This window comes from Falco peregrinus, chromosome 9, assembly GCF_023634155.1.
Source record: "Falco peregrinus isolate bFalPer1 chromosome 9, bFalPer1.pri, whole genome shotgun sequence".
Classification (NCBI taxonomy): domain Eukaryota; kingdom Metazoa; phylum Chordata; class Aves; order Falconiformes; family Falconidae; genus Falco; species Falco peregrinus.
This window is the reverse complement of record NC_073729.1, coordinates 14,613,533-14,637,512: the sequence shown is the minus strand read 5'-3', so window position 1 is coordinate 14,637,512 and position 23,980 is coordinate 14,613,533. Positions and strand designations below refer to the sequence as shown.

The 23,980-nt window shown below is 37.5% G+C and overlaps 1 protein-coding gene across 7 annotated transcripts in view; it reads left to right on the top strand.

Annotated features, from left to right (window-relative positions):
* METTL15 (methyltransferase 15, mitochondrial 12S rRNA N4-cytidine) overlaps positions 1 to 12,089 on the top strand; it is a 94,998-nt gene extending 82,909 nt beyond the window's left edge. For 6 of the 7 annotated variants that reach the window (XM_027784156.2, XM_055813555.1, XM_027784155.2 and 3 more), the window contains exons 4-6: positions 1,359 to 1,550; positions 3,634 to 3,812; positions 11,530 to 12,089. In XM_027784156.2, the coding sequence (XP_027639957.2) occupies positions 1,359 to 1,550; positions 3,634 to 3,812; positions 11,530 to 11,975 (817 nt within the window). In that variant the 3' untranslated portion in view covers positions 11,976 to 12,089. The remainder of the gene's footprint in view (positions 1 to 1,358; positions 1,551 to 3,633; positions 3,813 to 11,529) is intronic. The other variant, XM_027784154.2, reaches the window with a different exon arrangement.
* Positions 12,090 to 23,980: the final 11,891 nt, after the last annotated feature.

The following is a 23,980-nucleotide window of genomic DNA, read 5'->3' as shown; positions in this document are numbered from 1 at the left end:
CTCTCTCTTTTTTCCCTATGGTGGGTTGGTTTGGGTGTTTTTGTTAAGCTTTGTAGCATTTTCTCACTCCTGTTGGATGGGTGCCAAAAGTTTTCCCATCCCCTGTTTGTACGCTGTTTTACAATGGTAGCCACTGGAGTGGACTGAGTTGTGTCAGCGCCAGTTGTCTTGACGTTAAGCTGGCTTGAAAGGTGGATTAGACAGAAGCTGGTATTTTGAAAAAAAATTCTTTTCGAAATGACCGTAACGCTGATGTGTCAAAAGATATATGGGCGGCTGTCATCCTTTTGTAGCTGAAACAGTTAAAGGAATCGCTCCCCATCCATTCAGGGCTGCTCATGTAACTTAGAATTATATATGTTAAGCTGGTGGACCTTGTAATAATTTGAATGCTGATCACTGTGGCTGAAGAGCAGTTGTCCAAACTGTAATCAAAACTCGAAGGTGGAGGCAGTAACTTCTTGTTAGGGGCAGAAATATGTTGTGTTTGGCAGGCACTGCTTAAAAATGCAGCAGCATGTCGGTTAATCTTTTTAAATATGTGAAATTCATGGAGATTTTGAAAGATAGGTGAATTATGTGATTGTAAGTCACCTTATATCTAAGCACGAATGAAACTTCCAGGTTTAGACACCCAAGAAAGCACTGGGCACCTCGGAGATGTGTCATCTTCTCCCTTGCCGCGCCTCTTTCCCTTCCTGCTACATAGCAAGAACCATCTTAAATCTAAGAAAGAAGAACGCTAAGCACAAAAACGCATGCAAAACTCCTCCCCAGTGGTCAGGTGCCTGAATCGAAACTACACCGAGGTATTTTATCTGCTTATGATCCAGTGTGCCTCAGTTACCCAATTACTTTTGTAATGGTGAATACCACTAAAAAGAAAGGTGTTTGTCTCATGACAGGAGCCCAGAAGTTTTTTAACCACAAGGCTGTGCAGTCCGGTTCTTCCTTGTCTGCTTCTCCTCTACATCCAAGAACCGTTTGTGCTTTTCTGCACTTTGGCCTCGCTTGACTAGGAACCATGCTTAGCACAGCAGGTGCCTGAGTGGTCAGGGCATTGCTGCTGAACGGGAACGGTGTCCCTTTGAGTTCCTGCGTGCTGGAGAAATGAAATTTTAGTCTCGTTTCCATTTCTTTGAGATGAAGCAGGAAGGGAGTAAAGAGTTAAAGAAGCTTAAGTAGCCGCTGATGGGTGGGTTTGACCAGTTTTGACATATGACAAGTACTTCAACTGTTACTTTGGGAGTAACTCTATTGCTTCTGAGACAAGTGTGTGCGGCTAATTCCTGCTATACGTAGGGGAGGTCACTGTGCTGTTATAATTAAAGTTGAGTCTATTTATTATTTTCTTACAGGAAACAGATTCAACCTCTTCTAGGACAGTTTAGCCAGGCAGAAGCTCTGTTAATCTCCTCTGGAGTTGAGCCAGGGACTCTGGATGGAGTTCTCTTGGATGCTGGTTGTTCTTCTATGCAGTTTGATACACCCGAAAGAGGTTTTTCTCTGCAGAAGGATGGACCTTTGGACATGAGGATGGATAGTGACAGGTACCCGTCAATAAAATATTTCTCCTTGACACTCAAAAACTGTGCTCAGCAACCCCTGTGCATTTTATGTTCCCTTAAACTGAAGAACTCTCATTATCAACCCATATCTAATTTTGCATAAGCAGACTGTCTTTTGCCGCAAAGCTTTTTTTGATCTTGATACTTGGAACCCTGGTTATCCTCTTTTTCTTCTTTGAAATAAGAGGAAAGTTCCAGTGGTAAGTAATAAAACCAGTAACATTTTTATTAACTATACCATTAAAATTTTACATTTTTGGAGTCTGTGTATACAGTCACAGGGGCATCTCTCTTTGAGGCCGGTCTTCTCCCTGTTATTTCTGCGGTTTCCCAGACTGTGCTTCATTTGCAGGCTTACAACCCCCTTACTGCAGTCCCTTTCCTTTTCTGCGACATTTACTATTTGTGGAACCTTCACTTGAACACGTTCAGTTGCTCCCTCAGGAAAGGAGCAACCTCCCTCTTTTCTGCAATGGCCATCTGACCCAGTTACTCCTCTCTGAAAGGAATGCAATATAAAATAAACAAACTAAATCCCATCCTTAATATCTGCCAGTGGAAATCAGATAGCAACATTGCTTTTAGCACACTATTATAATGTCTTGCATACCCGTAGATTTATTGTAAGCTTTCCTTAACTGTATTATAAGCTCGCTTTCACATTGTGTAGAAGGTAGGCTTACTTAATTGTCAAATTAACAATTACTAAATAGATCACCTCTATTTACATTATTAGCATTGGATTTTAGTATATTCAAGGGCATGAATATCAATGGTGGAAGGATAATTTCTACTTACGTAGCAGTTTTCATCTTCATACAACCTAATATATTTCTGTGGCATTTTGCTTTTTACATGAAGACCCAAAGATCTCTGTTGTATAATTGATGGTGTAATGACATAATGCGTTACTGGGAGAATGATAGTTTTTGCTTTGTGTTCCAATGAACCTGTAGCCTTAAGAAATGTTATTTGATCTTTCATTGCTCACACGGACCCAATGCGAAGCCTCAGTTTCTAAGGAGTTATCTTAACACATTAATATTAAGCCTTAACACAACAAATTTCATGATTCTCACTTTTCCAGTTTGTGTAAAAAGCTCACATGATCCTCCTGGGATTCAGATTTCACGAATCTGAACTCCCGGCTTATATTTGCATCGTGAGGATGCATACATGGACCAGGAGCATAAGAACAAAGGATACCTGTGGCATTACAAAAGCCTTACGCTATGGTTGTTGCTATGATACTACTTGCCTCTGATTTTTAAGTTTTGTTATCTTTTGTAAGATACTGCAGGAGAGTAATAAGTGCCTGAAAAATATTCTGCATGATCACGTCTGCGTAGAAGAGAATTTATTATGTAGGTTGCATGTTTTCTCAGATAAGTAAACCCATATATGATGTTTATACGATGCCTTGATTTATTTCAGTAGCAAAGTGACAGAGATTTTTAAAAAATAATTGCATGGCTTATGCTGTTCATCCTGTAATAATTCCTTTCATTTGTAATATTAGGTCATTTGTATTCTCTCCAAACAGTATTTGGATGTAAATTCTTATGCCTATTAGTGAAAGGTAAATTGTTTTCACACCAGTGAAAGGAGAGATTTTTGAAATTGGTTCTGGCTAGAAAAAAACATATAATGCAAGGTGACTAAAATGAACCCATATAAGGGGAAAGTTTTATTCTAAAGTGGGCTAAATAAAAAATCACACAGCATTTCCATTTTACCATGATATTGAGATGTATTTATTTTTGTCAACTCATAGTTTGGATAATAAAAACGAAAAAGCATAGTTTGTGATAATACCTGTTTCAGTTTCTTACGTTTCAGCTGTTCTAGTTGATGTTAAGCACAAACTCCATTTAAAGTAGCAAAGAAAAAGTATTTAAAAGGCGCAAGCTGTATCTGTTTTCATGGGGTTGCTGTCTCTTATTTGAAAACCTCAAAGGCACTTATATGCAGTGTGTGTTTGACTTTATGTCTCAATGCTATGAAGCTTCACCTCTTGTCAATGAAAACTGACGTCAGTGAACTAATTGGCTCTTCTTGTGCGTAGGTACCCTGACATGCCCACTGCTGCTGATGTTGTGAATGCTTTAGATCAACAGGCGCTTGCGTCCATCCTGAGAACATACGGGGAGGAGAGGCACGCCAAGAAAATCGCTTCAGCCATCGTTCAGGCACGCAGCATATACCCCATCACCAGAACTCAGCAGCTTGCAAGCATTGTTGCAGGTACTCTCATTAATTCTTCACAGTGGCTGAGGAGAAAAAATATTAATCCCCACAGTCCCAGAGGGATCTATTTGTACTTGAAATCATGCAGGATCTAATCCTGCCTATTCTGCTCTGGTGTCAGTGTGCTCCCTTTTTTTCTTTTTTTTTTTTTTCTTTTTATTTAAGCTCCCACTTTTTCTATTGTAGTTTAATAATTAGTTTAATAATGGATTTTACATGAAGTGATTTGTCGTTTTGCCAACCAAGTTGAAACACAGAATGACAGCAACCTAGGGAATTCTTTATCCCAGCTATAGATAAGCCTTCAAATATCAGATACGTCACATATCCCTCTTGATTTAAAATTTCTACATTATAATATTTGGAGGGGAAGTACCATGGCAGTTTGCAATTACAGATGACAACAGATCATTTCTGTCTACTTAAAGAACCAGGAAGCAAAAAGTTAAGCACTACACAGCTTGCGTCACCTTGTGAATGCCAACTAGATCAGCCTGAAGCGACTATTGAAGCACTTCATCTTACTTGCTCTTCACTGTAAACAACTTGAACAAAATGCAGTTAGGCAGGAACTGTGCTCACATCAAGAGCCTTCATGTTTGTGTTCTCAAGTGAAAATTTTCAAGGAAAAATGTAGGACACAAATCCTGTTTGTTAACATTATAATATGTAACGTTGGGGTATTTTGGTTTTTTTAATCAAGAAATTAAAATTACTGGCTCTTATCATAAGTCTAAACTGCTGACTGCTTAGAATATAGACTGTTAAAATGGTGATGCCAATTTAACATTTGCTTAAGAATAGTGTTACACATTGTATCGGTACCCTGAAGACTTTTTAAAAAATTTGTTCTTAAAAATTCATATTACTTAAATTGGAAGCTTAAGTGACTTAATTTTAATGACTGACAAAGAAATTACAAGGTTTGGATTTGTATAAGTCAGGATTCTTGAGCAAAATGCCCAGTGAACCAAGGCCCAAAGGCCAGCTGATATGAGGGAAGGACCTGAAGACCCTGTGTGCTGTCCTAAGCCCCTGCTGTAAATATAAGGAATGTGAGGAACAATCAATCCTAGAAAATTCAAAGAGATAAAACACCGAGTTTTTCATAAAACTTGAAGAGTTACATTTTTAATACAGTCATTCAACATCACGAACTAATAATTTAGGTTTTTGTCACATGTATCTCGTGCTTTTGGAGAACTGTTGATGTACCGTTCTAGGGACGGAGGTCACCATGTTGCTGTGCTGAAGCTGTAACGGGCTGCAGGCTATCAACAAGCAACTTGTAACTTCTGAAATAATTTTGTGCACTGGCTTGAACAAAGGAAATAAAAATACTAGTGCATAAAAGGCAGTGATTGAAGATCCCTTCATGTTTAATGTGTTGCATGTGAGTCGTCACTTAATGGTCACTTTCTGTGACAGTGAGAAAGATTTTTTGTTCTCACTTTAAACTCTCTGCTATATTTGAAGAGCACCTTGATACATGTGTCAGGTATGCATCAGACAGTATATATGCCAAAGAATGAATCCAGCACACATCTGTCAAGACCATAAACATGTATTTTTTGTGTGCTTTTTTGAAGTATGCAAGTAGTTAAAACCATTTTTAGGACTGTTACACCGATCCCTGTTTGGGTAGAACTTCTTTCAATTTTCATTTGATTCCTCCAGTAAAGGAGCACAATGGTGGATCCCTCTAGTTTTTGAACTGGTGATACCTGAAGAAAATTTCTGGTAGCTGTAATGTATTTCATTTAATTTGTCATCTGTCATCTATATGTTCTTATGCAAAATGATGTTAGTGAAGTTATTGAGGTAAGCAAGGGCGAAAGTGGTAGAGACCACAGCTACAGGATCCTCTTGATGCACAGCAGAAAAAAACCACCTGATTAATTCAGGACTTTACCAGAGGATGATCTATGACCTATTAGTTACATGTCAAGTCCTTTAAAAAAATAGAGTATTAATTAGATTAATAAAATCTTGCATTTTAGATTTTGCAGACTCTATACAAGCATGATTATCTCTCCAGAACAGGATTATTTATTTATTTTTTTTTGCCTAGTATAGGAGCCAGAATACAAGCAAAAAATCTAGCCAGTGAGGCTGGGCATTTACATCTCTTTCTCTGCTGTGTCAGTATCTGAGACTTCATGTATAGTCCATGTTTCTTTCACATGTTATAGACGACTGGCTTCAGATTTTCTAGAAATCCAAAGTTTTGTGTCACAGTCCAGCTGATAACCAGAATCCCAGTGAATCTAGATTTGCACTGGCCTGAAATTTGAGAATTTCATTTCTCTTTATAGAATGCTAGACTTCTGGTCTTTCCTACCACCCCCAAACGGTTAGAACGTGTATTACTGTTGTTAATTGACTGGGAGACAAAAGTGAAGGATGTAATTAAAAAACAAACAATTAAACAGCTCCACAACAGTTACAGAACAATCAGATGTTTCTAAAGTTTCTATTAGCAAGAGTAATAATTTTAAAGTATAGCTGGAAGAAATATATAAATAGATTTGTATGTCAAGATTGCCAAAACCAGCTTGGGGCTAACTCAAGTACCCAAGTGATTTCTTGCTCTCCTTTGCTCCAATTCAAGAAAATAATTCCTTTAATTTCTTGACATAGAGCCTGAAAGTCCTCTCTCTACGTACTGTGCCAATGAATAAGGTCCTACAAAAAAACCTAAAAAAACTACAGCTTTTTTTTTTTTTTTCTAAATGTTATCCAAAGGCTTCTCATCCATTTAAATAAGATCTCTGTGAGCTACGGAGTCTGCAGTTTACATGGGAAAAGGGACAAAAAGGAGTTTTCTGTTCAGTCCTGCGAACATCATCTCTCCTAGCAGCACAATCGAACTCCGCTCACTGTTTATAATTTTCAAAAAGCTATCTGCAGTGATGTACACTCTGGAAATACAAAACATCAGTAGTTCTCAGCTGAAGGTCTATGAATAGATGTATGGAAGTTGGTTAAGAAGCACTTCCTGATGGCTTTTGCTGTAACTCATTGAGTTGTTTGGAAGCGGTAGGTTTAACTCCGTGTGCAGGAAAACTGGTTAAAAATAGTGATTTTTTTTTTTTTAGAATGTAAATTCAATATGCTTTTTCGTTATAACTGATGATTTATTTTTATTTCTTTTCAATGGGTAATATACCTTGTTATCTATTAGTGTTTGTTCAAAATTTAATTTTTCTCAATTGCATTTAGGTATGTAATCTATTAACAGATCATTTTGAGATCATGTAATCATTTGGACTTAACTTGAAAGGAATTGAAGATGAGATATTAAAGAAATCTGAAAAGTTTAAAAAGAACTTTTATGGGTAAAGCCAGTCTCATTCAGATCGGGTTACATTTATAGACTTTAATTATCAGTTTGGAATTTGTAATATTGCCTGAATTTCAGATGGGTGAGAATTAACACTGTACTGAGGGAGCTTAGACAAAAGGACATTAGTTGCGTCACAGAAACTTATTAAATGCAATGCTAATTCAACAGACGGATTCCTGCAAACAGGTGCACGATCTGAATTAATTTTTAAACTCTCCCACTCTCATACACTCTGGGGACTTTAATAGTTCATATTGACAGGCACAGCACGTTGCTAATTTCATTCACAAGCTTTAAAATTTCAATACATTTCAACATGTGAATCTATTAGAGTTTTAAAAGTGTGAGTAGCATCAGGGCATCCCAAAACTAAAAATTATAATTTCTCTCACTGGGATTTCAAACCAGTCATCTAGCCAGAAGCATGTTATTTTTATGAATGAAATTAATTTTTCAAACTTCCCATACAGATTTTTTTATATTTTTGTACATTGTAGAGCCTGTCACCAGGAAAGATTTTCTTTCAGTGTCATGGTAGTCGGAGGGGGCTGGGTGAGAGATTTGGTGCCTTAGCAGAAAGCACAAATAGGGTTTTAACTGTACCAGAGAACTAAGAATGGGCTAGGAAAATTTTTCACCCTGGAACATAGATGAAAATCTACTCACCTTACTAAAAAGATGAAGGCCAGTGTGACAGCCATCAGTCACTACCACAGATTACATTTACTAATTAATCCCAGTTTCTGAAGACAGACCAGTAAGTCTGAACTTGGGCATGGTTTGGAGTGTGGGTTAGATTGCATACATCTGCAAAGTGGCTGCATTTACCGGTTCCCTGAATATTGGTGTTCTGTACCATTATATATGACCTGCAGTGCTGTTTGTGTGTATTCAATTGAGTCATGTAAGACTATATTATACTTAGTGAATATATCTGGGGTTTAATTTATTCTTCTTCAGTGTGGGATAAATTAATTCATAGTAATAGATTAATGTCACAGTTAATTGTCATAGAATATTATTGTGGGCAGACACTACACTCGGCAACCATGGCAGTACAAATGGAAGAATCTCCAAAGACCTGTTAGTGTCCCAGTCATGCTGGTAGCCTAAGTATCTCATTTCTTCTGTTTATCTATTCAGTATTGCAGTTGCAAAATAGCAGTGTTCGTGATCAGACTACTGAGAATCTGGCCAGATATCAGCATGTCATGTCTATTTAGATTTTTACCAAACCGCGTTTGAAGCAATTCTTTATGTCACACTTGTTTTTTCAGATAAGTAAAAGGTATTTTGGTGTCATAGGAGATAAAAACTTACAGTATGTTACTAAAATGCCAGTGAGATTGGCTGTGGACATTTAAATAAAGAATCTCTTTCTCGGCTTCTCTTTTTATGGGTAGCTCCGAATCAAGAAGCACCATCAGTTTTGTACATAAATTACATGCTGTACTCCTGTAGGTTGGCTTCATTTTTATCTGATCCTTTTGGAAGCTGAAATACTCACAGAGTATCAGAAATGGATCATCCCCAGAAAACCAGCAGTATTTTTAGAAAATACTTAAACTGCTAGCATATGATAGTTAAAAATTCTGGATCTGCTTTGAGTGGTGAACACCAGCTCTGGGTAGGAACAACCCAAACCGGGAAGTATAAAAGTGATGCTCTTCAAGTCACAGCTGCAAATTGTCCAGCAAGGGGCAGGAACAATACAGGTAGAAGCAAAAAAGCACTTTTCTAACCCACGAGGTTGTTAATAGCAAATATTTTGTAAGGGAACAGTGTTTCTGCTCTCCAGTTACAACTGTTTTCATAGAGCAAACGCGGGAGCGGTGGGCTGGGTTTTGGAAGGGGAGGAGGGGAAATGCAGGGTGTGTTTTCAATGGGTTTAAAAGTAGGCTTAGAAAAAGAGAGAGCTTTGTTGTGTGAGATCTTTTACAAAACAGGTATTTTCTTATTCAAGAGACCGTGGCTTCTGTAAAGAATTCGAAAGATGCCCAGGGAAACTGATGTTTCAGCTTCGAATTCCATTGAAGAAAAATGCTGTTATGACTGAATCATGAGACAGGTTTCACGGGGAATACAAAGCTGTATGTATTTAGTCACTTAGTACATGCTATGGAAACATGCATGTCCTGTGGTGGTTCTGGATATATCACATGCTGATTTTAAACCCTCTCTTTTCATTTAATAACTATTTGAGAGTTCTGAGCATATTGCTACTGTTTGTAGCTCTTAGTTGTCTACTTCAAGAAAACTATTTTGCTCAGCACAGCATTCCTTTATGTTACACATTAATAGAGAGTTTTCTTCTGACACAAATGGCAGTCAATGACTGTTTTAAGGATCCCGTTTTCAAATAATCTATTTTTAGGTACGTAAAGATACACGGAAACAAATATTGTGCCAGGTAGTGCAAGCTTGGTGTCATTTGGTTTCTTGGGACATCTTACATTCTGTGATTTCCAGTTCTCCTTTAAGTTCAGCTCTTTCATCAAAACAAGCTTTGTTGACTCATACAATGATGGTATATATTCTTTTTATGATTTATAGACAGTATAGAACGGGGTGTTCTCAAACACAGAAATTATATTAGCTAGCTAGTGTAACGTTTTTTAGAGTTGTTCGGTGATGGTGGAGCCTAGCTCCAGCAGGTTAAATCTATTTAATCTGGTTCGTGAAACAGAGTTTATAAAGTCACAAAATCCTGTGCAGTAGGTTGTAGCAGGAGAATGTGATCCTGTTGCTACTTTCTGTCTCGAAGGATTCAGACTCTAGGAATAGGAAAGAGCTACAGGGGGTGCCTTCAGTTAATTCAGGAGCTGTTAGCATCAGTTAGAGGAGGTAGGGAGAGTAGTTGGGAAAATTGGGTATGCAGAAGCACACCTGACATATGTTGCATACATGATAATAACTTTGTTCATAATGACTGAATTTTTAAATCCCATTATTGGCCTCTCCCTTTGCTGAACACTGATGATCACTTGTGTGTTTGTGATGCCAAACACATATGTTTTCTGACATAAGTAAAATCTCGCCTTTAAAACTCTCCAGAATTTTACTAATAAATTATTCTGTTCCAATGTACTGGATTATGATATCTCTATTAAATTTTTTGCAGTCACCTGTGTAAATGTGAATTTAGTCAACTTGTTTCAGAGGTACCATGTTCCCTTCTTTTGCTCCACTGTGTAGAATATCAATGACTTGATTATGGACTACATTTACTTCAAAACCATTGCTTTATTATGTTGTAGTTCAGCACTGGCATGGAATTAAGGCATTTTAATACATACACAGCAGCTGTATTGCCTTATATCTAATGGGCCCTCTTGTTTGGAAAAATAACTCTTTCCAGTTATGCGCCAGCATTATTCATTCAGTTTATCTTTATCAGACTCCTGCACTCACTCACATAATCGATGATAAGTTTACTCAGGTTTCACAGGTCTTGTAAGACTCTTGCACATTAGTCCCTTTGATTCATCAAATCTGGCTTCTCTAGCTTCTTGCTCTGTACTCAGATAATGAAAATTCAAGCCTAAAATACATTAAATAATGATATATTAAAGTATCTGTCAACATTTCAGTCTCTACAGAGATGTATATATCAGAATTTTGGAGAAAGGAAAAGAGAGTTTTGTGTATCTGGTAAAAATTAGTCAATCTGGTGATTTTTTTTTTATCCAACAAACTCATAGCTTGACACATTCTGCTGAATAGGCACATGAAAAAGCAACACGTATCAGTTGCATTTTCTAAATTTCTCAAGATATTTTTCTGAGTATTTGAAGAAACATAGGTGCCGTGGTCAACAATTTTTATCCCCAAACATGGATGACACTTTAAGTAATTCATTGAAGGGGGTAGACATTGTCTTCATCTTATCTCTGCCGGTGAAAGAATGCGTAGGTTTCTAGAAGGCAACAGTTAGAATTGTGTCCAACATATATTAATTTTTTTTGTTTGCCTTACAAGCATAAAACAAACCATCACAAATACTCAACTAACTTTGACTACATTGAGCTGTAAAGTGAGACTTTTCTAACCCATCTTCATTTTTTCCCTATGTTGGTTTCAGTCATCATTTTTTATTTTAACTTTGTGAAGCATTTGGGGAAGAAATATCTATGAAAGGTTCTAGGAAAAAAACCCAACACTCAACCACAAGCCAACTCAGTTTAATGTGTTTTACTTTCAGAAATGTGAATTCAAAGCAGAAAATAAAGATATAACGAAGGAAGCTTACCGCTCAGGGTTGAGTTCTAAGTGTGTTTCCTTTAAAGTCATCATGCATGAGTGGATTAATGTCAGGATAGCAATGTAGAAATAATAAGATATTAACATATACCTTTTGAAATTTGACAGGTGCTTTTCCAGCATCAGCACTGTATGCACGCAAAGACTTGCTTCAAAGACCTACACATGTTGCTACCAAAACTTTTCAGGGCCTGCGAATATTTGTAAATGATGAGCTCCATGAACTCTTTATAGGGCTGAAGATGGCTGAGAAGTTTCTAAAACCTGGAGGTCGCCTCGTAGCTCTCTCCTTTCATTCACTAGAAGATCGTATTATCAAACGTTTTCTTTATGGAATAGACATGACAGAAAAGTGGAATCTTGGCTCAAGGCAGAAGATAAGACAGGCTCTGAAAAACTGCTCCAAAAAAGAAGAAACACAGGAATTTCTGCATGGAAAATCCAGCTCCAGGTGGACTTTTATACAGAAAAAAGTTCTCACACCCCAGGCCAAGGATATTCAAACAAACCCAAGAGGAAGATCAGCCAAGCTAAGAGCTGCTATTAAACTCTAAAATGAAATATGTGATTATATAATTGTATAATTTCCTTAAATTTTGTTTTCCAGAAGGCTAACTGGACAGATGGTATCAAACTGAAAAAAATAAAATTAAGACTGTTAGAAAACATCTCTTTCTTACTTTTGTTCTCTTTAATTAGGATGCAGTGTAGAGCATCAAAAGGTAAAATAAATGTAGATAAGTGGGTGTCGCGAATTATACAAAAGAAATGTGTTTTTAAAAAGAGTACCAAACCCAAGGTTTATAAAAATTACAGGTTTGATGTATTTTCAGTATTTTCTTCAGGTGAAATTCAAAAGCCTGACATTATCAGTCTAAATTCAGTAGCTGATTGACAGAGACACGTATTTATGGGGGTGCATTTCACACCCCAAAGTCAGATGGCTGGTTTAGTCTAGAGGAAATTTAAACTGACCTAAGAATTCCTAATATATTAGTCTCTGTATCTTGGTCGTCTTGCTGCATGAATGCCTGTGGGACAAGAGCTGGTTCTTAAATAGGCTGACATCAGTATGTAGTGTTCTATCCAGGAATTTGTAAATGGACTCTTACCCTTTATTAAAATAAGTAAATATTTACTGCTGAGTGATCACCTGGTTATTTAACGTTTATGGGTTCTAAATAATGAATGTATCTTGGGGGAAAAAAAGGATACTTAAGAGATCACTGTTTGCACTTGAACACTACAAGCAGTCAGATTTGTACTTGATCGTTTGAATTTCTTCCTGGTAGCCTAAGTTCTGTGCATAGATCCAGTACAACTTCTAGGTGTTGATGGAATTATAGTGAACCCATCGGTAAAAGGGGGTATGGTGTGTCTTACGAAGTGTTCTCCTTTGCTGGTGATCGTTTATTAAGAGGTGCTACTTATGTAAGTATTTAATTATTTTATAAAAGGCCCACTGTAACACCAGTTCCTTTTTGGATGCTGTCCTACGTAGTGGAACATGTAACTGTTCTTCTAGTAAGTATGAAATTAGATTTAGCTTTGGGTTTGTATTTTATCTTAACAGACCATTGTTTTGCTGTCTTTGTATGTTAAAAATGATTTAGAAAATAGCCTAAGTTTCAACTTTTTTGACCTCTGACTCATCTCTTCAGGAGAAAAGGTATTTGGATAATCAAATTGGTAGAAAGATTTCATTTGTGGTGAACCTGAAACTTGGCTGGTGGAATGAAAAATGCAGTTTCTGACTCAGCTAGATGATTACTACACTGGTTTCTGAAAGAGAACTGACTGGATCATTCTGGACTTGATTTTCAGCAAGCATCCTCTTTATGTTTATATAAATAATTACTTCACAGGAGGTTTTTGTGTCATATTGACACAAGTTGAAATTTAAGTTCATTGTCTATAATATACAACATACTGAAATACCTGAATATTGTTTAATTCCTTGGTAAAGCTAAGTCATGTAATGTGTTCTTGATATACACATGATAACATCTACCAGGAATCTGAAATAACATTTGAATGACGATGGGCATTTCATATTTTTCTGAAATACCAATATTTCCCCACTAGTTTTGTTATACGTGCTATTAAATATTAAATAAAACATTCCACTTCAAATAATATTGCTTAGTGTTGACACCTTAGAGACAACCAACTGTACCTGAAATAGACATATTTTCATCCAAACATTAAATATAAATAACTAATGTTATTTTTAGGTAAGATTCCATACTGAAACGTATTCCAGATGTAGGTTGGACAACTTGTGCCTCCAGTGTAGGCTCAGCAGAGTTGTAGTGCCATGCTGTGCGTTGCTCAGGAACACTTTCAGGAAAAGACTATCCAGTTATAGCAGAAGTATCAGTATCCCAGAAATGACATTGAAAGCCTGAAAATTCCTGATGCTTAAAAGGATGTTTAAAAACCACACCTCTCACATCTAATTTCAAAGGCACAATTTCTTACTATAGTTGAACTACTCTATATCCATGTTTGTAGTTACACTCCCTCAACGAAAGTAAGAGACTTTTCTTTAGCTTGAGGTTGGAGTTGCACAGCCATGGCACTGCATTGGTTGTTGAGCAGTTCTCCTTAGCCGATCTCTTTCTCTCCTCTCAGAGTCTCCTCACTTTCACCTTTAAACTTGCGGTGTGGAGAGTCATGGAATTTTAACCTCTGGTTTCTTGAAAAAAGAATTTTCTAGTTTTCCGAGAAAAACATCTGGTTATATTTAGTCAAAAGTATTCTTAGCATCTTTAAGCATTTCATTTTCAATTTGTAGATGAAGTTATGTTATGTGAAGGGGTGTTAGGTCTTCGTTCTTACTAGGACACATGACTATAAAGTATATCTTAACTTTTCCTAACGTGGTATCTGGGACATGTTAGTAAAACTAAACCTTTTTTACCATCATCAGAAGTAATGTTTATGAAGGAGACTGTGTCTGATGGGAAATTAGTCTCGCTGAAAACCAAGTTATGCTGTCAAGATACAAATTGTGTATCATTTCTAAAAATTTCCGTTCAGTCTGAGCAATGTACATTTTAATACAGCCAGATGCAAGATTATCTAGAAAAAAGAAAAAAGTTTATAGACCAAATTGACCAGGAATATGGCAATACCATGGTGCTGTACACAATGGGAGGAGTAGAAATGTCCAATATGTGGAATATTTGTAGAGAATATCAAGTGGTAGTTGTGGAGAGATGATGGTGTTGCCAAACAATATGTGCATGCACAGCATACTTCTAAAGTTTGTATCTTTTCATGCTAGTACTTCAGAAGGGTGTGGAAAAATTTTAAACAGCATAAAAACCAGCTATGATACTATTTATATGAATTATAAACACACTTTCTATTGAAATTACTAGAACATGCAATTTACTTAGTTAATCCAAGTGAACATGAATAGTAATATGCAGTCAAAAGTACCTGCCTGGTGAAGAGATTTGCATAGAATAATTATTTGAGAACTAAACATAGTTGTCCTGTGAATGAGGTTTTTGTAGTAAAAATAGTTTTGAAGTATCATTTTAAAGTATAAGCATAATTAGCTGCATTTGTAGCCCATGAGGGCCTACCAACAATTATTACTCCCTATTGCTTCTTAAAGAGAAAGAATCCGTTTCATCCTTTCAGAACACAAAGGCTTAATCAAACTATGTTCAAGTAATATAAGGAATTAATACATATTTCTTTAGGGTTTTGGTTTGTTTTGTGGGTTTTTTTATACAATTACAGTTGAGTAATTGCTCAGTAATTTTTTTAGTCACACCTGCTGAGATTGCCCCCTGCCTTGGAAAAATCCCAGTCTGAAACATCAGCTTTTGTACAGCTGTATCGGGGTGTTTGATAGATGGGAGCTGGAAGGAGAAGGTCCCTCATGCAGTACGAGCGGGGAAAACACCGACTTCAGGAAATACTGTTAGCAAATGGCTCTTCTAGTAGCCAGTATTGTATCAGACTTTTTGTACGCTGCTTTCCAGAGTAGCATTTCTGTGATTAATAATGACTCATATAATTGCTCTAATACTAATCTTTGTATTAGAGAAGATACAGTATTAATTGAAGAGTTTATGCTCCTAAATAGTGTAACGGCGCAATGAGGGGGGAAGCATGAGGCACGATGCCCTGAGGAAAGGTGACATGCAGGGGTGGGATGATTGCAATAAGCAGTCTGAGACGCAGATTGTTGGTGATTTTATTTGATTAAATTTTAAAATAACTTAGATATCAATCTTGACTCATTGTTTGGAGTATCACTGTATGAAAGTGCAGGTGAAAAATGAGATGAATTTGAATAAACCCAGAGAAGTAATGAACTCATGAGACAATGTGTTGCTGCCCATCTTACTTAACATCGTTACCTCTAGCAAGAGTAAGGACGGGGTTCAGCCCTGCTTTTCTGGTGCCTCAAGGTGTCTCCAGGAAGGGCCCTTCGGTAGGATTAGGGCCATTTACATCAGCATTAGAAACACTGTTCAGTGGAGTAAGGGAGTCGGTCTTTATATCCATACATTTCTTTTTTTCATATAGCAGTTGCTTAAAACTAATCTCTAATTTAGAATCATATGCAGTTATATTTGTGTCTTTCAGAAGTATAATCAAATGTGGAGACCTTTTTATACCTGGGGTGTACTGGAATTAAAGCAGGATATGGTGGATTGATTAAGGCTGCAGTAGCACAGTGAATCTTGCAAACAATTTAAATGAATGTAGAACAGCTTCTTTCCTGCCCCTTCGCCCAGCCCCTTTATAAGATAGAAAAGTATGTTTAATTAAAAAGTAAGAAATAAGCAGTAAAGTTGAATGCCTTAGAAAAAAACCCCAACAGTAATGTATGGGGTTGACATCCGGCGTTCACAAAATTCCATATATGCAGTATTCTCTTACTTTTTCCGTTTGCATAATTTTACCTGTGTGGGGCTAAGCAGCAGCAGGGAGCTAGCTCGATCTCAGGACATGGATGCAAAGCATGGTTTCTGTAGCACATAATCGAAGGTAACAGTGGGAAGGTACACACACTGCTAAATCCAGCTCTGTGTATTTTTCCCTCAATTCTTTTTTTTTCAGTTAGAATCATGTTTACCTTTCTGAATCTTCTATAAGCTTATCTTGGGGTGAATGAGAGGGGAAGGGCTTTTTTTTTTTTCAGAAAACCATCATACCTGTCCATTCAACTGTATTGAAATTAATGCTGTTTAATACTTTTCTTTTTGACATATTTTACTGATGACATGCCATGTTTTTCAATATTGCCATTACATCACTAAGACAGGAAAACGGGCAAATATTTGTTCATGGGAAATCTAAGCTAAAAAAAACAGAGCAAGTGTTGAGTGCCTGAATGCCCTACCATACTGATGTAGCTTTTATTTTATTTATTTATTAGTATTTGATTTTATAAAAACTAAAACTTTTTCATTGTACCTTGATCTTTAGGCAAATGATGTTTTCCCTGAAGCTTTTAAAGCCTAGTTTAATTGATTCTAATAGTCAAAACCAGCTGGCATTTTATAAAATTAATTTGTATATTTTCAAATTTAAACCTGATACCTTGTTTATAGCTGTCTCTTTAAAGAGTAAATCTGGAGATACAGCTCCCTCTATCTGTCTTGGGAATACCTGTGCTTTGTTCTTTCTGGAGTGCACCTTCAAGTGATTATTGTAACATCATGTTTATTGTCAACATGAAGATACAAGAAAAAAATATGTGGATAACTTCTTTTACAGGGACATAATTGTTTTACATTAGGCTAACTGGAATTTCGAAAGAACAAAGAGTGAATCTTTTTCTTATCTGAAAATACTTCAATCAAGATACCTAATTCAACAGACAGAAAAATAAACTTGCAAAGTAAGTTTCTCAAACATATTTTTAGAATGAAATATATAAAAATTCTAGCTATTCTTTAGTACCTGTACAATTTTTACAGGCATAATGGTGGCAAACATACTTCATGTTTTTGTTGACATTCATAAAAAAAAAAAAAAAAAAATTGTCTGGTGGAAAAATCTGCATAAACAGTAAAATATTAAGGGATATGACAGATACTGGAATGAAAATAAATTACACTATATAAATCACATCTATAGAGTTCACAAATGCTGGAATACCTGAGTAAAAGCTTAGGGTGTAGTGCATTCTGTTGGCATTTGTTCACATGCCATATTAGTTTGATTCTGTGGATGTGATTCTGACAAAGAAAATGTAATCTGCATTTCAGTTTTAGGTTCTCTGTGGTTTATATTTCCCCTGAATGTATCCAGGAGCTCAGAATAACTCTCTGCTAGGCTTATGATATTATTGATGATTTGTATTAGCTGTTATTCTACTAGTAATGTAAAATATTAACAGCTTATATCACAAATTAGTAACTATAAAAATAATCTCGAAGCATAGTGATATAACTTGTACACTAAAATATGTGGAAGTTTGTTAGTAACTTAAGTCATCAACAGTTCAGGCTAGAAAAGCTGCTTTCTTAATTCAAACTATATTTTAAGCTCATTTCTACACACCTTTCTTGTAAATTGTGTGTATATATATATATGCGTGTTTATTTATTTATTAATCAGAAGTAGTTTCATGCTTAAGAACATCTCTTACAGACTGCAAAGAACTGAAATAAGACGTATTGACAGTCCTGGCTGATAAGTATCTGAAAATGAAGATATCATGAAAATTGTTTTGTAATAAAGTGCAGCATTTATATTCTCAAGAGTAGTGACGCACGCGTGCCTGTTAATACACGCGCAATCTGAGAGCCTGATCTTGCAACTTTTTCTTACGGGTACCGCTTTGTGAGACACACGATTTCTAAAATGTCCCATTTCTCAAAGTGGTGATAGAAATGAGAGTTGAAATCTTGGTAGGCGATAGGAGCTGATAGAGCAGAGGTCGGTCCAGCAGGCTGGTTGGTGGGTCTCTGTGGAAGCAGAAGGGATGTGACACTGAAAAACGAGTTACACGGTGCACGGGGCAGCGCCAGCTTGCACCATAGCATCTACGTGTGATAGCGCTGGATTGACAGAGCTCTTGATATGGAGGCAGGTCCACTGGTGTATGTTACACTGCATTTCACGATGGCTTAGCAGCGGTGGCTGTGGGTTTCAGCAGGCTAAATTTAGGGCACTAATAAAATAATCCTTGGAATTGCAGCTAGTATATGATGTTTTTTACTGCCTCTCTTGAGAAGGGCAGGTGGGTGACAAAAACTATTTGAGAGGAAAGGGGCTTTAGTCTCTACTGTTGCTGCACCTATTAAAGGTAATAAAAAGTTTCCATTGGTTTAAAAAATGTCAGCTCAAGACCTAAACTGCACACGCACGGTAGTTATCTCTATTAATCAGTCTATTAAAAACTAGCGGGTGATGTGAGATTATAAAACGGTAGATTAATTAAATGAGCTTGGCAAATACCCTGCCGTATAGTTGTGCTGTGCTTAACAGTACAAAAAAACTAAGGTAATTAAGGGCTGATTAGGGATGCGTCACGCTAGCCTTCACACCGGGACCCTGCCAGTTTTACTTGTGGTACATCTTAAGCAAACACAGCGGCGCTGGGCTGCACCCTGCGCACCTGGACTGGAGCACCGCTGGAGCTGATAGTGTGATGACTGACACTTAGATTAAAATCTGAGCCTCCCCTCAAAATGTTACAATATCTAACTTTCTAGAGTACTGACTTATTAACTAATGCTTTCTTAACAGCTCCAGTTATTTGGTAAACAACATGTTACAAGCTGAGCGTACACGGTATTTCCTGGTTGTTGCTTGAACCTGATAACTTGTTTTTCCTTGGGGCAAGCTAGCTATTTTCTTCTAAAATTAAGTGAAACTTTCCTGGAATCGTCATCAGCTGTCAACATTTTTCTTTGAGACAAAAGATAATTAACAAATTTAATTGCAGTGACCATTAGAGCCAATTATATCCTAATGGGAGCACGGTCCTCCCTCCGTAAATACCACATTTCCCAATAGTTCCGTAATTCGGCAGCGTATTGAAAATATTCTTTTGCAGTTTGGCCACTTCCGTAGTTATAGTTGGCAAATATTTTACTCAGCCTATCCAAGTTGTAGCTTAGTTCTCAGGGTTGTTTTATTTGAACAGCCTGCGTATAAAAAAACGTTAGAAGTACTTGTTTTTCCTGAGAAAAGGCAATTGATTCCGGTCTTGTGCTAAGAAAACAGTGCGCTTTTTTCACCCCCCTCCTTTTTTTGGTTTTTATCTTTGAGGAAATATAGCTCTAATAACTTCTACCATCATTTCTTCTTTGAAGTAATTGTGTTAGGTGTACAGAATTAACATTGGCTACTGACGAAAGCTATTGACTGTCGTGTTCCCTCTTACACAGTGTGTCAACTCAACTGGCCTTACTCCCGATCGCTTCCACTAGTCTGCAGCAGAACAGGCAGTAGTTTCTCTAAGTGAAACCTACACTTGTAATTTTACTTATTTTTACATAAAAAAATCATGAAATGTTTCCATGTTCAGGATACCACATCAGATTCAGCACTGACAGCACTCATTACCTTTGTAATTAATGATGATCCAAGTTTTCTAATGGCCTTGAGAGTCTTGGTTTTCCTGAAACGTTGAATTCAGTTTCCAGCCTTCGTGGCTGCAGACAAAACCATGGCAGTCCGAGCCCCTTGTCTTTTCCATAACTATATATGATAAGATGATAACCAATGTAATCTTTTTGTTTGGTTGTTTTTAGGATAGCTGTGTCATTTTTGGAGCCTCACTTCTGATCTTTTTAACATTTTCAGCCCTTTCCCTTCTCCCCCTGCCCTCTGTTTGCCAGTCTAGAAGGTGTGTGTGGGGGGGTGTGTAGCAGGGCGTGGAAGAGCCTGCAGACTGGCTCTGTACTTGTCACCTTGCTTGGATGCCATTGTTCTTTCATGGTACCAACACCTACCATCTTAATTACTGCAGGATGCCGTTAATTATGAGTGCCCAGAGCACATCTGGGTGTGCCATTGCACACTTTGCTGCTGTGCAAATGGGTGTTCACTGTACAGAGTACTGCTTGTAGTCCATTTGAGCTTCTCTTGGTTTTTCATTTATTCACACAATTCCCTTCTGTTGAGCACTGCCTGCTGAAAAGCTACAACTCCAGTTACTGTCTTAGGAGTACAATAGACAGGGATCAGATATCTTTGTTTTTAAATTAATGCATAGAATTTGAGAACATAATATAGCATTTCGGGCTTCTCCTAAACATCTTCCAAACTGAAATCTGCAACAAATTATATTAATTGGCATGTATCTTTAGTACCTATGAATCCCAGTCATGACACAGTTAAGAGCATGCGATGGCACAGGTTTGGAGTGGGAGAAAAGCAGGTTTGTTGCTGCTTCCCACTGATGTGTGAGTTATCAGTGATTCAGGTCATCTTCAACAGCAACTTTTACACTCTCTGAAGCACAAAAGCCTCTCTTAAACCTGAACCTTTACAAATGGATCCTTAGAAGTATTTCTTATGCTTCATATCCCAGTAAACTGATAGGTTGTTGGATTAAATTCATGAATGAAAGTATTTATACATCCAGCTCTGTAAAAACAGTCTTTCCCAATGAGCAATTTCCTTAGCCTTGATAGCCAGAGTCAACAGATTCCGGAAGAGCTTCCTGAGCGGCGGGAGGCAGCTTGCCGGGACGAGACTGCCAATGCTTCGGGGTGCTCGGGATTTGGGGTCCACAGCTTACCAGCTCCTCATCCTGTCCCCAAGGCAATCCTGTGTGACAAAGTAGGATGTTCGAATGTGGTTGGGTCTGGCTGTTGGCTGAAGTCTGCAAGGATTGTTCAGTGACATTAACAGACTGAGGAGTATCTCTAACAGTACACAGTATAATTGACGATTGTGTAATTTAAAGTTGCCTTGGGTAATGATAAAGATTGAGGGTTATTACTGGAGAAGGAGAAGGAGAATCATTTTATCATTCTCAAAAAGAATACTGCACGTGGCTTTTCTTGGGCATGTTAAATTGGAGGGGTGTATCTTCTGCAATGGGGAAAAGTGTTTAATTTGAAAGATAGTTCTTCGGGAATATCACTTTCAGTGATTAAAGTCAAGATAAGATATGATTCAAATCGCCTGAGTCATGCTTATTTTTTTCCCCCAAATTAAGTTACACTGGTGGGCAGTTAGCAATTATACGGGGTCTGACCCAATGTTAAATCCAGCAGCTTTAAATGCTCTAAGGCTTTAAAATGTCATTGTGAGAAAACTTGAGAAACGTTAGAACGTGTGACTAGTACCCAGTTGCTGCCTTTAATAATTATCATTAGCTCTATTTGCATTCACTGCAGCCACTGCTTCCTTTCCAAAATCCAAGGAGATGGGAGTTGTGGCTGTCTGCTTGCCTTGGCAGTGCATGCCCTAGCAATTTCTTGTGGAGAGAAGGGGCAACAGCATAAAAATACCATTTTCCTTATTTCAGCAAAATGCTTAGGGTAAGGTGTATGCAGGCATGAAGAGTTAAATGCCTGGATGTTGCGTAAAAAGCACATGATTTGCATCAAAAGGGAATTGCCTTTGCTGTGATTTCAGTTTAAATGTGCATGATCTGTAAATACTTGATATGAATTTGTTTTAATAACTGATTTAGTAAAACCTGTGCAGATGACATGTTAATCCTGGAAACGAAAGGAGTTTAACTAAACCAGAGCCCTGTTGAGCAAAATTTATTAGCATGACTGTGTTAAAATGGCTACGTTGCATTTGGGACAGAGCAGCCACGTCTAGGGCACTATCCTTTTCTTAACATATTAACCTGAGTCCGTAGCAGCTGGCGTTTTAATCAGTGATAGCCTACTTAACAGCATGTCAGCTGACTTGCAAGCATGTTGAACTGTCATTAAGTGGCAATTTATATTATGTCTTTAACTGTTTTCTTTGGAATGTCTGCAGTTATCTTTTTATGGTAATTTTCTTTACACTGTCCTTCTTTCTAGAATTATTTCAAGTAGCATGTGATGAGCAGCAGTGAAACACACCAGTAAAGCAATATTAAAGTAATTCAGAAAAAGGTTGACAAGTACAGTTTTGGCATAGTATAGTTTGGTTTGGGGTTTGTTTTTTGGGGTTTTTTGTTTGGTTGGGTTTTTTTGGGGGGTTGGGGTTTTTTTGGGGAGTGGGGGTGGGGTGGGTGTTGGGTGGTTTTTTTGTCCAGCAAAGTTGAAGACTGTTAGAAGCCTGTACTTTTTTTTATGGGAAATGGCAATGTAGCCAATTTCCAGCAGCATGCCAACAATTATTTGTCATTTCTTCTGAGTTTAATCTGCTGGAGGATTCATCATCTGTGGCAGATGTCTGTAAATACACAAATGTATTGATCTAGGGCTCTTTTTCTGCAGAAATGTAACTGGCAAGGGTGTTTATTTCTCCTCGGTACTGAATGCAAAACATGTTGCCTTTTCTATCTAGAGAGAGAAAAAAAATGAAAGTTATGGGGCTTTTGGAGCATTATTCAATAGCAGAGGTTAATAGGCTGGGAATGTATGCCTTCCTCAATACCCTTGCTTCTTTCCTTTCCTATCATCTACACTCATCAATAAATAAATAAGTTAATTAAAAAGCTGTTTCTAAGGAACAGAGTACAAATCTTTAAGATCTATCACAATCTCAGTAAAAAATTTAGCCACTGGCTTAAAAAAATACATATAGGGTTATGGATGGATGAAAGCCCTCAGCTTCGATGTTTTTTGTCATTATAATGAACCGCACCAGTTGCAACAGTAAACAAACAGTATGGCTCCCCTTCAGAAGCTGTTTGGCCAGTGGGCCATGAAAAGGCAGAAAAGGTAAGATAAATGTCCAAAATTTCATATATATGTTTAATCATGTTCCTAATATTTTGGAAATGTTCCAAATCATCAGGGTGCATATGAAAAAATATTCAGAATCTAATTAAATGCACATAGGAAATTCTTTCTGATGTTCAACCAGGAATTTATGAAGTGTGTGTGTGTGCGTGCAGAAATGAGCGTATTATTTAATATTTTAACAAACGATTTAATGCATTTTACCATGTACAGTTTTATTTTTATGACCTCTCTTTTCTGCATTGCAGGCTGCCTGTGGCTGCACTGCTCACCCAGGCGTCCTCTCGTTCTGTGCAGATGGGTGCATTGGTGCTCAGTCCTCCTTTCCCGAGGCTGATGTGGGCCGTGTTCTGTGTTTGGAGAGTAAGTGGTCAGAGTGCAAATAATGCAGATGGTGAGTTGTGCTGCAAGCTCAGAAACGCCGGGCGTTTGCAGCGCTCCGGAGCCCCTAGCAGGAGAGGGCTCTGCAAGGCGAGCCCAAGCAAGCAGGCGGTCATCTGTGTCCTCAACTGAAAAAAAAAAAAAGGTGGAGAGTTTTGTTCAGTGAAGGGACACCTTTGCATTCCTCGAGAACAAAACAATAGTCTACCAGAAATAACTAATTCTGCTATGTCGCTTGCAAAATGCAAGTCAAACACTGGTGGATATTTAGCTCGTGGTTGTTCCTTATTTGAGTTATTTGCAGGGAAACAAACAGAAAACTTTGTCAC